Below are 12,462 nucleotides of genomic sequence, written 5' to 3'. Positions count from 1 at the left end.
CTAGTACAAGTTGTTCTCAAAGTAAAAATGCATACAACTGACAAAAGCACAGCACAGCAGCAATATTGAGAATGCTCAAGCCAGCATACCTGAACACAATGTTCCTCTAAAGTCTATTTACAATAGATGGTGGTTGAAAATGTTGAAGAACTTTTCATCCTGCCAAATTGGCCTTTGAGAGCCTCAGTTAAATAATACCATTCACATCTGAGAATGGTATCAAGCCATACTGTTTTTCTAAAGTTTGTGGTACCATTAAGAGGTTTTTGTGCACTCCGTAATCTGTAATGTTGATGGTTTGCACTGGCATGAACTCTATGCTTCCAGAAAATAAGAAACTCATGACCATTTGCTATTCCATCTGTACAGAGTATACAGACTCAGTGTATATACAGAGTGTGCACTTAAGGAATGTTCAGCTAAGAATGGGCAATACTACTTATTTTCTTTTTCTTTTTTCTACCAAGGCCAATAAAGAGTTAAAAGAGTTCTTTTTGATTTCTACAGTTCATTAGTGTTAAATAAACTACCACACAAACCGACTGTTTACAGAAATAACTTAAAGCATTCACAGGCAGAAAGAGAGGGCAGAAGGAAAAGTAGTTCCTGCTCTACACATTTCTTTTCACCATCAGTTTAATAATACAGACGCATATTAGGTTTACTGCTCAAAGGACTGTCGTGTGAGGATCGCTTCTCAAAAGAAATGCCAGGTTCAGAAATATTTCAGTATCAATCTGCCCACCCCCATATGCAGTTTTCACTGTAGTACAGAAAGAAATAGGTGGAAAAATAAAGTGATGGTGACCACTTTCTTTTCCACTTAGTAACTGTGGAGCGTGTGTGTTTCTACCTCAGGCTACTTTTCTGTAGACCTGACAGACCTATTTCACCCATCACAGAATGAGACATGTACAGTCCTCTTACTGACTAGCAAGGTCGTATGATTCAGAGTTTCAAAATAGAGCTCAGGCATTTCATCAATGGGAGAAACACTGGCTTACTGAGTCACAGAGAACACTGTAGTGTGTGTCTGTGCCAGAACTGCAGGCCAGCCTCTTCAGTGACTGCACAACGTCAGAACGTGTCGTCACCAGTGCCTTTGAATACTGAAGTGTGGGCTACTTGGTGTTCATATATAGTAAGATACGCTGGTTTTCTCGTTTTAAGCGCTAAATTAACTTGAAATCTGACCCATGTCTGATATTTCAGCTTCCGACCTCCTTTCAGTTCATTCACGTTACCTCGGAGCGGTCATGAAAAGTATCTCCCACTGTAAGTTACTGTTCACGTAGTTCCTGTCAGTTACAGCTTAGCCGAACTTCTGAGTACGAATGACCGGTTTTGCACCTAAAGCTTTTTAAATGTACAAAGGACATGTAAAACAAACATTCGGGTCCGTCTTGGCTGATGAATTTCTAAAGCCGAGCGACGCGGTAGCGTCTAAACGCCGAGTGAGTGAGTGTGTTCGAATGGCGGTTCTATGCTAACCGGCAACACCACACATAACCCGTCCGCACTTCAGGGAAACCGAAAAAAGTTCACTCGACTTCGTCTCCGTACTTCCAGTCGGCCTTAGCTAATTGTCGGTGTGACGAGAACGTCGCGGACCTGAGGTGAGGAGAAAAGGGTTTTTTTTTACCTTCTGGTCCACGATGGAGCACGCCATTTCTCGGACCTGCGCGAGGCTGAAGTCACCCGAGTCGAGCAGCACCGGCTCGCGGCTCAAGCCGATCTGGATGTGGAAGGAGACGCCCTGAGAGCCCGGGACAGGGCTGGGCGCCCGGATCACCGGAGGGACACTCATGTGAATCCCCGAGCGGTCACGGATGGACAGCAGCGGTCAGTCTGGGCTCACTCGCGGTCAAGCGCGCTCCGCTTCTCGCGAAAAAAAAAAACTTCGACTCGCCTCCAAATGCCGAAAAATGTCCTTAGAGGTAAAATGACGCACGGGAAATATAGCTAATAAATCGGGCTGCATTTAGAGGCACTGGAGAGCAACGAGTTTTTTTTGGTCATTGAGAAACGATGATGATGGAGCCATAGACGTCAGATATGTTTAATGTTGGGCTCTGATAGACACCGCCTCCTGCTTGTTCCGGTGATCAGAGCGAGGTGCCTAATGCTGAGCTGTATGTGCAAGACATCTATACAGCCATCTTTCTGTCCTTTCAGAACATGTAAAACCCGTTTGCAGATATTTAGGCTACTTTATTTAGGCTTCTACTTTATTTTGCCTGACTTGCTCGAAAGGGATGCTTAGCCTACGTTATTGTTGTTCGTCTCTTACATTAAAGTTTACTGTATTCAGTTTGAACTGCTTCTTTGTACACAATCCAGTGCCTGGGGTACACTTAGTGTTACAGACCTTTGGACAATAATAAGAAACACAACATGATTATTCCAGTTTCAACTGACTGCTTACATGTGCTGCGAAACGAAGAGTTAAGGGTTAACGATAAAAGGCATATGAAGTTAGGAAAGTAGTTTCTTGTGGAGACTAGGTGTTTAGACATGAATGTTATTCCTCGCACTTGTCCACGTTACGATAATTCACACATGATACCAGTCACACTGTTATGAAGCTACGCTAGGAGGGGAAGTCTCAGCGCGAGTTTGCTGTCTAAAATTAAGCTAGTTTTTTTTACAAGCTAAACAGAGTGGCCCATTAGAGCAAGTGCCTTTTATCTGAATTGCAACTTTACACATTCAGATGTAAATATCTCAGTTTGACCGGGCTCGAGTGGGCCAACTGTGCTCCCGCGTCAGCATGTGTGCCGGCATGTTGTCAACAGGAGGGCTGGAGGACTCGCGGTTGCTAAGGGAGACGGGCCAGCTGAGGCTGCTCCTCCCACGCCCGCTGCAACCTGGGGCGCTTTCGAAACGCACACTTGTGTTCTGTGCACTCGCATACTAACAAGAGTGCGAAAGTTACATCCGGGGTTTTAAACTTATTTGCATATGCAAGAGTTGAGCAACCGTTGACATGGCAACTCTTTAGCCTACGCTCTGAACGTTTTGTGTATCACTGGCTACGTCCAAAATCACATACTGCATCAATGAATGCATTTGTAGTTGCGAGCTACTGTTTTTGACATACTACTTAGTATGGTGGTATGTAAATTTGGAGGAAGCCACTGATTCAGCCCTTAATCTGTTTCAGTCACGTGACGTTTTTCGTGCAGTGGCAATGTTAAAGTAAGAAAAGTGAATACCAATCAGGGAAAAATAGTGGCATGTAAAGAAAATACAATTTCTAGTCTTAATTCATATATATATATATATATATATATATATATATATATATATATATATATATATATATATATATATACTTCCTGTGAGTAACAGATTTAAAGTCTTCTACTTAACAGTCAGTGGACAGTCCGTCAACCCCAGGGAGACTTGAGTTATTACCATTCAGTCACAAACACTAACGTTAATGTTACCTTCACTCTACACTCGCCTACTATTTTAAATCTGAACTGATAAGAATGCCTGATAAAAAACCCAAAAGTTAATGTTTTCAGTCATGTGCCATGTTTGGATGGAGTTTCAAGTATGACACTGCAACCATAAGTGCAGTTAGATGAAAAGAAATGACCTTACTTTGGAAAAAAAATGATACCTCAACAAAGTTGGCTAAAGAAGTTGTGTTTTTTTTAATGAGGTGAAGGTAACAGCATTCTGTGCACTGGAATGAAAGAAATTATGTTCACCATGCCACTGGCATATACCAGTCTCCAGTGGAACATGCCAGTATTAAACAGAATAATAGTTGTGGAACATGCAATGCTACAAAAAAGAAATGATGCCAAATTCTACATTTTGAGTGTGGCCTTTGCATGACTACTATAACTGAGCAAAGACGTTTTGAAGTGGTTCCTTGGCTGAAACATTGCACAGATATTAAGTTACCTTGTTTAATGTATGAAAATGCTAGCATGGCCATCAAGTTAATCTTCATCAACTGTAATTTGATTTAAGAACATGAATGTTTCTTATGCATCGCTTCATGGATAGTGAGTTATATGAGTACTTAACATGAATTCTCCATTCAATTAAATTAAGTAGGTAAACATGACTGGCTCTAGACTCATCACTTCCACTGTTACACACATCACAAGCTGTAGCCTGCAGACTGTGAAGACGATGGTTATGTCCAACCCTGCTACTAGAGATCAACACCTCCTACAAAGTCTAGTTCCAGTTAACACACCCTTTTCACATGTTCTTGCCCTCTTTGATTAAATGGATCTCTCCATGGACAGAGCTGTATAGTCCTGGTCTTGATGTAGCATTACATTGCTTTCACATTTTCCCATTCTGAATAGCGCTCCCTAGAGCACAGTACTAAACACCTCTATAACATGAAACTGCATTTAGATTACGCGTCATAGAAGAACATAAAACATTAGTGCTATGAACAATTGTATGCAAAAGTTTGGGTTCTTCTGGTCAAATGACATTTCTTGTTGATTTTTTTAAACACATCCTCTACAGAGAATACATTTGTGCACCTTTACTGTTTATTTGCTGAATATATTAGAAAAATAATAAAAAGAAAAATTGGCCTGTGCAGAAGTTATGGTACATTTTATATTTTATGTTTTATTTTTTTTCTAATATGTTAAACCTGGCAAATAAATAGCATTGTGCTCTAAAATGTGCAGGGAAATGTCATACTTAGGTGTGTTCTTTATAGATGATGTGTTAACTTATTATCACTAAGAAATTAAACAAAACCTGTAGTTTGACCAGGCATGTTCAAACTTTTGCATACAATTGTATAATTACTAAATATCCAGCATTTGTCTGGGGGAAGGAGCAAAATCAATTATTTTAAAGTAATTGGGTGTGGGGACTGGCACAGTTTGCATACTCTCAGTAGTGGGCATTCTCCTTCAGCTTGAATGCATCATACATATATATATATATATTGTTTGCTCTCTAATGTCTCTCACTTTTTGGGTTGATTCCATGTGTTCTGCCCCCTTTTTGTTTGAGTAATATAGGCATCTACAGCAATACAGCATTTTCCTGCATCAGCATCATTAACCTGCAGCAGCATAGAGCACACGTGACTGACCTTGTGCAACGACTGAACGTCACTTTGCGCTTTAGTGCCCCAAAGTCTTTTTAATGACATGCAATTTCTGGTTTGACAAAAGCAGCTAAAATTATTCCACTCATAAGCCCGTAAAAATAACCTTCTTTAAATCAATCCAAATTACAGATGACAAAAGATTATCCGCGCATGTCACGCAGAAAAAAAAAAAAATACAGTCAGGCACTGGCATGTGCCAAAGCACCCCTCTGATGGATAATAAGGTTTCTCTGTGTTAGGAGTTATTACAGGTCAGGACCCCCTGGTGCATGTCATGATGACTTCTAATTGCAATTTACGTAATAAGTGGGAGAGAGTTTTGGTAACTGGTCGAAATGGAGAAGAAATGATTAGGGACTTGTCAAAAATGACAGTTTTCAGTTAAGCAGGCCTCTCTTTTCTTTCTTACTTTCTCTCTCTCTCTCTCTCTCTCTCTCTCTCTCTCTCTCTCCCCCATTCTGTCTTTCTCTTCAGTTTCAGCTGTGTTAGGGTCCCTCTCACAGCAATTAACTCAGCTCACACTGGAGCTTCACCCCTGATCAGACTGACAGCGCAAACATCTATATTCATTATGATGGAGACAGAAGCAACATTTTTTGACAGACATTGTAGTTGCATATTAGGCAATGTCATTTTGTTTGGGTTGTTGCTTGATTTCTTTTCAGAACAAAAATAATTTTGGGTCCTGTAAATAGTCTGTGGAAAAAGTGACCACTCTTAATTTATTTAAAAACATAATTTTTTCAGAGTCAGGAAAAATCTGATATTACATTTAATAGAAATGTATGCTGAAGTCTCAACAACTGAATATGATTTTTTTAAGTATGTAGTGTGTGCACCACATGCCTGTGTTATAGCCTCCATTCTATTTGAGAGACTTGTTTTAAGCTTATAAATCTGTAGGGATATTTCCCCTCATCTCCAACGTTTAGTCTTAGAAGATGGTTGCATTTTGTTGCTTCTTACAATCTTAGTGGGATGGTCAGTCCATTACTGTGAGAACACCAGTAGCTGATTTGTTGGATTTAGCAAATTTTCTTATTTTTGTCTGTTTCCTTTTCTCAATAATGCCTCCTGACAGGTACCCATCCTTTCATACTCATAGTGTTGAGTTGTCTTCTCACAGTGGAAGGATCTAAAGCAAGAATTGAGCTTGATTGTCTCCTGTCTTTCAAAGATGAAAGCTTTAAGTATGATGTTAACAGTTTTGGTGGGCTGTTAGGTCTTGCCTGATTGTTAGGAGTACCATGCTTTCCCTTTCCTTAGGCAATCTAGACTCCTCAGAGCTATCTCCTGAAACCACTTAACCTGTTAAATGGCCAGGGCACGCTGGCAGGCCAAAAGTTTTATTACACACTTCTATAACCTACGAAGAGCTCAACCAGTTTATGCTGAATTCACTGTAGTTACAGAATAATAAGCCATACTATGTAAGTAGCCAGAGATTTTAATGGGTTAACTTGTACTAAATGAAAATAATTTAAAACAGGGTTACCGGGGCCCCACCCTGGAGCCAGGCCTGAGCGAGGAGCTCGCCAGCGAGCGTCTGGTGGCCGGGCATTTACTCATGGTGCCCGGCTAGGCCCAGCCCGAAGGGGTTACATGAGTCCCCCCTTCCATCGACCCGTGGGCCTTGGCATTCTGATCCTCGGTTGCTGAAACTGGCTTTTGAAACTTGGAATGTTACCTCACTTGCGGGGAAGGAGCCTGAGTTGGTGCGCGAGGTTGAGAGATACCGGCTAGATATAGTCGGGCCCACCTCAACAAACAGCTTGGGCTCTGGGTCCAATCTCCTTGAGAGGGGCTGGACTTTATTCTTTTCTGGGGTTGCCCATGGTGAGAGGCGGTGCTCAGGTGTGGGCTTTCTCATAGCCCCTCGACTCCGCACCTGTAATGTTGGGATTTTCTCTGGTGGACGAGAGGGTAGCTTCCCTATGCCTTCGGGTTGGGGAATGGGTCCTGACTGCTGTCTGTGCTTATGCACCGAACAGCAGTTCAGAGTACCCAGCCTTCTTAGAGTCCTTAAGAAGGACGCTTGAAAGTGCTCCTCCTGGTGTGACCTGGAGGGGTGTGATTGGGAGGAATGGCCTCTCTGATCTGAACCCGAGTGGTGTTCAGTTTTTGGACTTCTGTGCAAACCACAGTTTGTCCATCACGAACACCATGTTTGAACACAAGGATGTCCATAAGTGCACATGGCACCAGGACACCCTAGGCCGCAGTTCAATGATTGACTTTGTAGTCGTGTCATCGGACTTACGGCCATGTGTTTTGGACACTCGGATAAAGAGAGGAGCTGAGCTGTCAACTGATCACCACCTGGTGGTGAATTGGATCAGGTGGTGGAGGAAGATGCTGGTCAGACCGGGCAAACCCAAATGTATAGTGAGGATTTGCTGGGAACGTCTGGCAGAAGAACCTGTCAGATTAATCTTCAACTCACACCGGAGGGGGTGTTCCAACTACAGGGGAATCACACTCCTCAGCCTCCCTGGTAAGGTCTATGCAGGGGTACTGGAGAAGAGAGTCCGGCTTATAGTCGAACCTCGGATTCAGGAGGAGCAGTGCGGGTTCCGCCCTGGTCGTGGAACACTGGACCAACTCTTCACCCTCTCCAGGATCCTAGAGGGTTCATGGGAGTTTGCCCAACCAGTCCACATGTGCTTTGTGAATCTGGAGAAGGCATTCGACTGTGTTCCCAGGGGTATTCTGTGGGAGGTGCTTCGGGAGTACGGGGTACATGGCTCTTTGCTACGAGCCATTCAGGCCCTGTACAAACAAAGCAGGAGCTTGGTTTGCATGGCCGGCAGTAAGTCAGACTCGTTCCCAGTGAGAGTTGGTCAGGGCTGCCCTTTGTCACCGGTTCTATTCATAATTTTTATGGATAGAATTTTTAGGCGCAGTCAGAGGGCGGAGGGTGTCCGGTATGGTGACCTCAAGGTCACATCACTGCTGTTTGCAGATGATGTGGTCCTATTGGGGACATTAGGCCGTGAACTTCAGCTTTCGCTGGATCGGTTTGCAGCCGAGTGTGAAGCGGCCGGAATGAGAATCAGTACCTCTAAATCCGAGACCATGGTTCTCAGGCGGAAAAGGGTGGAGAATCCTCTCTGGGTCGGGGATAAGCTCTTGCCTCAAGTGGAGGAGTATCTCAGGGTCTTGTTCACGAAGTGATGGTACAAGGGAGCGGGAGATTGACAGGCGGATTGGTGCTGAGTCAGCAGTGATGCGGGCTCTTTACTGGTCTGTTGTAGTAAAGAAAGAGATCTACGTTCCCACCCTCACCTATGGTCATGAGCTTTGGGTAATGACCGAAAGAATAAGATCGCGAATACAAGCAGCCGAAATGAGTTTCCTCCGCAGGGTGTCTGGACTCTCCCTTAGAGATAAGGTGAGAAGTTCGGTCATCCGGGAGGGACTCGGAGTAGAGCCGCTGCTTCTTTATGTCAAGAGGAGCCAGTTGAGGTGGTTCGGTCCACCAGGGAGGAGACCCCGGGGAAGACCCAGGACACGCTGGCATGACTATATTAACCAGCTGGTCTGGGAGCGCCTCGGAATCCCCCCGGAGAGCTAGTGGAAGTAGCTGGGGAAAGGGAGGTCTGGGCCTCAGTGCTTAGGATGCTGCCCCCGCGACCCGAACCCAGGAGAAGCGGAAGATGATGGATGGATGGATGGATGGATGGATGGATGGATGGATGGATGGATGGATGGATGGAACTTGTACTAAATGACTGTTTTGACTGGAAATTAAATACATGTTGGTCTCTGCATTTTTACCGTACTGTACTGGCCATTTTCCAGTGAATTTCTATTGCTATTGCTTTTTCCAAAGGCTTGTTACTGTAAAAATGCATATATTGCCGAGTATACTAATATAATGTAAATGAACATCTGCCTCTTGTGGCCTTTCTCAAAAGTACAGGTCCCATAATGCCCTAGAATACTGGCAGGCATTGGAAAGTCCCAGGTGGCCAGAAAGAAATGAGATGAGGCGTGGCCATTCATTAGGCAGCCTTAGTATTACAATGATTAACAGCAGTGATGTAAGCTCAGAGCTTTGATTTTTAAAGTCACAGTACCACTAAGTTGGCTAAGCCTTTTGGAAGGAAAGACAATAGCAGGCAGGGCAGAGGTCTGTCTTTTTATTCTTGTGAAAGTACTCTCAGCTCATCATCTTTGTTTTCATCTGAGCAGTCAAATTCCAAAGTGTTCTTTTTAGGATAAGACTGATTACTACTTTAGGTTTCTAGTAGTTGCTGATTTCAAGCTGATTTTAAGCAAGGTGCCTTCACAGCAGTGTATTACATTTGTTTTAGTCCATATAGGTGAATGTTCCAGATATAAAGTATCCTCAACCAAGCAGTTGCATTACAAAAGGCTGCAGCCAGGGAAGATATTCAGTTGAACTATCCTATGTATTCCGCTTATTTTTATTACATCTGGCAAAACAGAACAGCTTACCAAGGCCATCTTGTCATGTCATCAGAAAGTAGTTGCCATGCAAAATTTAATAAAGAAAATACTGCTGACATGAAAGATAAGCTGGCAAGCAAAATGGTGATGTGAATGATGTAATACATGTCAGTCAAAATAATTTATATTAAATGATATGCTGTCCTACAAGCTAAGAACTGTTAAACTCACTGGAAGCAAGTGTATTTCTTAGCCTGTATTCAGTTTATGCACTCTTGAGCAGATACACAACTACAGAAAAAGTGTACTGTATATATTACTATATATTGTACTGGCAGTAGCAGTTGTGTTCATCTGTTGGTGTTTCTCTTGAATTTTCATCAGGTCAGATACATGTGAAATGAATTATGTCCAACAAAAGAGTGTGAAGGATGCTCCCGTAGTGTCCTCAAAAAATGTTAGAATGTAGGCTGCCTTTCTCAGTTGTATGCAAGGGATCCTTCTGATTGGAAAAGACTTGGATGATGTAGTAATCTAGAAATGCAGCCCACCTGGACCACAGCCTAGCTTTTGGAACACAGATATTGTCTAACTGTCCAAAGTATACAAAGGAATGTCCTACATAACAATAGTAATACATCACAACTCAGTGTTCACAAGTGTCGCACATTTGGACCAGCTTTACAGAATGCTGGTACTATTTTTACTCAAGCTAATGAGAAATTAAAGCACGACATTCAGGTCACATTAATAATATGCATAATATTTATTTTGCATAAGCACCAAATGTTATATGGTTTGTTGTCTTTTTCTAGCCAAGCTCAGAAGTTTTTAAAACAGGAAATGTAGCAATTCTAAACTCTACCCAAAATTCATTAGGTTGGGATTTTTGCCAAAGCTTTTGTCAAACCTAGCAACAGTTGCTTCAAATAAACGCATTTGTACATTTGTGGGCGAAGCATCAATTGCCATCCTACCGTGAATTATTCAAATTACTTAAGGCCATGTAATCAGCATCTAGAGTACTTGATTTGTTCTGTGGTTTATCTTGGTGCTTTTTTAGCCCATGTCTCAAATCCAGGGCTCATCTTCTAGCAACAGGCTGTGGAAAAATCAAACCCACTAATGTGATGCTAATATATGATGTGTCTTAGGAAACAGAGGCAACGGGCTACAGCTATCATAAAGTGGGCGCATCAAAGGGAAGTGAGCATGACTGATGCATGGCCAACGCTGCACAAGAGCCACTCATCAATCTTTCATGGGCCTCCTTCAGCCATCATAACTCCTCGATACGCTTCCTCTCTTTCATTCACTCACTCATCCACTCTTTTGTTTACATCTGATTGTCTGCTCCACAGACTCAATCAAAGCCAACGAGAATCTGAGGGTGGAGATGAGAGAGCTAACAGCACACTGAAAAGGTGTGTATATTATATACATAAATGTGGTCAAGATATTTGAGCTTGATGTTTTTTCTTTGAGCAGAGCTTTTGAAGCAAACAACGGCTGTCAAGTGCTTTAAGATTACTTCGAACCTAATTATAACATGCAAAGGACAAATTTACAATTTGGTGCATCACACAATATTAGTTTTAAATACCTCCCTTCAAGTGACCGGAAAATAAAACCTTGGTAAACCTTTATGTCAGTAGAAGCACCTTGTGGGAACTTCATTTCTTTTAGATTTGTTTGGTTGAGCCCTAGAACGACATGCAAGACTTCCTTGGAACAGATCTGCTTTGTCCGCTTGTGTTTGTTTTACGATATGATGGCTATGCTTTGGCAAAGCTTAAAATCCCCATGGTGAAAACACACTTTCTGCATTGACACCTCTGAAGACTCAACAAAAAGGTCCTGTTTATAATGCCATAGTTTGCTGGGTGAAATTCAAATAACAATGGGATGCATATATACTGCCTGCTATAATGCCAGTACCCTGATTGAAGTGTGAAGTAAAGTGTTTTGGATTGGGTCTGAACAGATTCAGTCTGTTCTTTGCTCCAATGCTTGACAGCACTGCTGGGAAAAAAACAATCTTTGACCATGGTTTTTTGCAGATTCAAAATGTTTTCTTTTATGCTGTTGCTTTGAACAGTAAACTGTTGGTTGGTGTGTCTAAAAGTATGTTGTGTTTTAAGTTAATATTAAAAATGCAAGGGTCTGTATATAAGCCTCAATTTCTCACTGTTATAGCTAGATGCTGTTTCGGCAGCCCTGGTCAAATGACATGTTTTCTTGAGTTTCTAAATGAAAATAAATTTAACACATTCTCTATAATCAATGTTTCATTTTTTTTCCAATATGTGAAATTCTCATAAATAAATATATTTATGGACTCAACTTTGCAGAAAAACGTTATATTTATCATGCAATTGACCATCTAACTCATACATTCATAGTTATCAAATAATTTGTAGTGGTTACTACATAATTCATCGTAGTTTATGAATAAAATAACTGAACAATTAGCATTGTGTTTAATTTAGCAGTTAGACAGACACAGTCGTCTGCAAAACTCTTAGTCACCTGAACAATTTGTTACAGCAAAAACTCTTTATAACATGACAATGCATTCAAATAAACACACACTTTAAAAAGTAAGATTTTCTTGTTTTTAAAAAGTACCTGTTATCCTGAGATGATTGCATTTGTGCAAATCCATCATAAAATCTGCACCTTTTTACTAAAAAGGTCAAGACTGCAATGTTTTATGCGTTATGCAGTCATCAGCCATAGTACTATTCAGCAGTAGTAGTAGTATTCAGTTAGTGGTAGTAGTTAATTCTTTAGTAGTATTCAGCAGGAGTAATGTCATTATCTTCCATCTTTTTGGATGTCAGGATTATTAGATCTGTTTAATGTTTATGCACTTCACATGACACAGATACACTCACTGACCACTTTAATAGGCACACCTAACTTGTACCTACAGTCCAATT

At 41.7% G+C, this 12,462-nt stretch overlaps 1 protein-coding gene across 3 annotated transcripts in view; it reads right to left on the bottom strand.

Annotated features, from left to right (window-relative positions):
* Window positions 1–2,110, bottom strand: part of prkd1 (protein kinase D1) — a 56,407-nt gene extending 54,297 nt beyond the window's left edge. For 2 of the 3 annotated variants that reach the window (XM_017703228.2, XM_017703229.2), the window contains exon 1: window positions 1,643–1,807. In XM_017703228.2, the coding sequence (XP_017558717.1) occupies window positions 1,643–1,807 (165 nt within the window). Of the gene's footprint in view, window positions 1–1,642 lie in introns of all 3 variants that reach the window. The other variant, XM_037541713.1, reaches the window with a different exon arrangement.
* Window positions 2,111–12,462: the final 10,352 nt, after the last annotated feature.

This window comes from Pygocentrus nattereri, chromosome 10, assembly GCF_015220715.1.
Source record: "Pygocentrus nattereri isolate fPygNat1 chromosome 10, fPygNat1.pri, whole genome shotgun sequence".
Taxonomy (NCBI): Eukaryota; Metazoa; Chordata; class Actinopteri; order Characiformes; family Serrasalmidae; genus Pygocentrus; species Pygocentrus nattereri.
The sequence above is the reverse complement of the archived record's forward strand: the minus strand, read 5'-3'. Positions and strand labels throughout refer to the sequence as shown.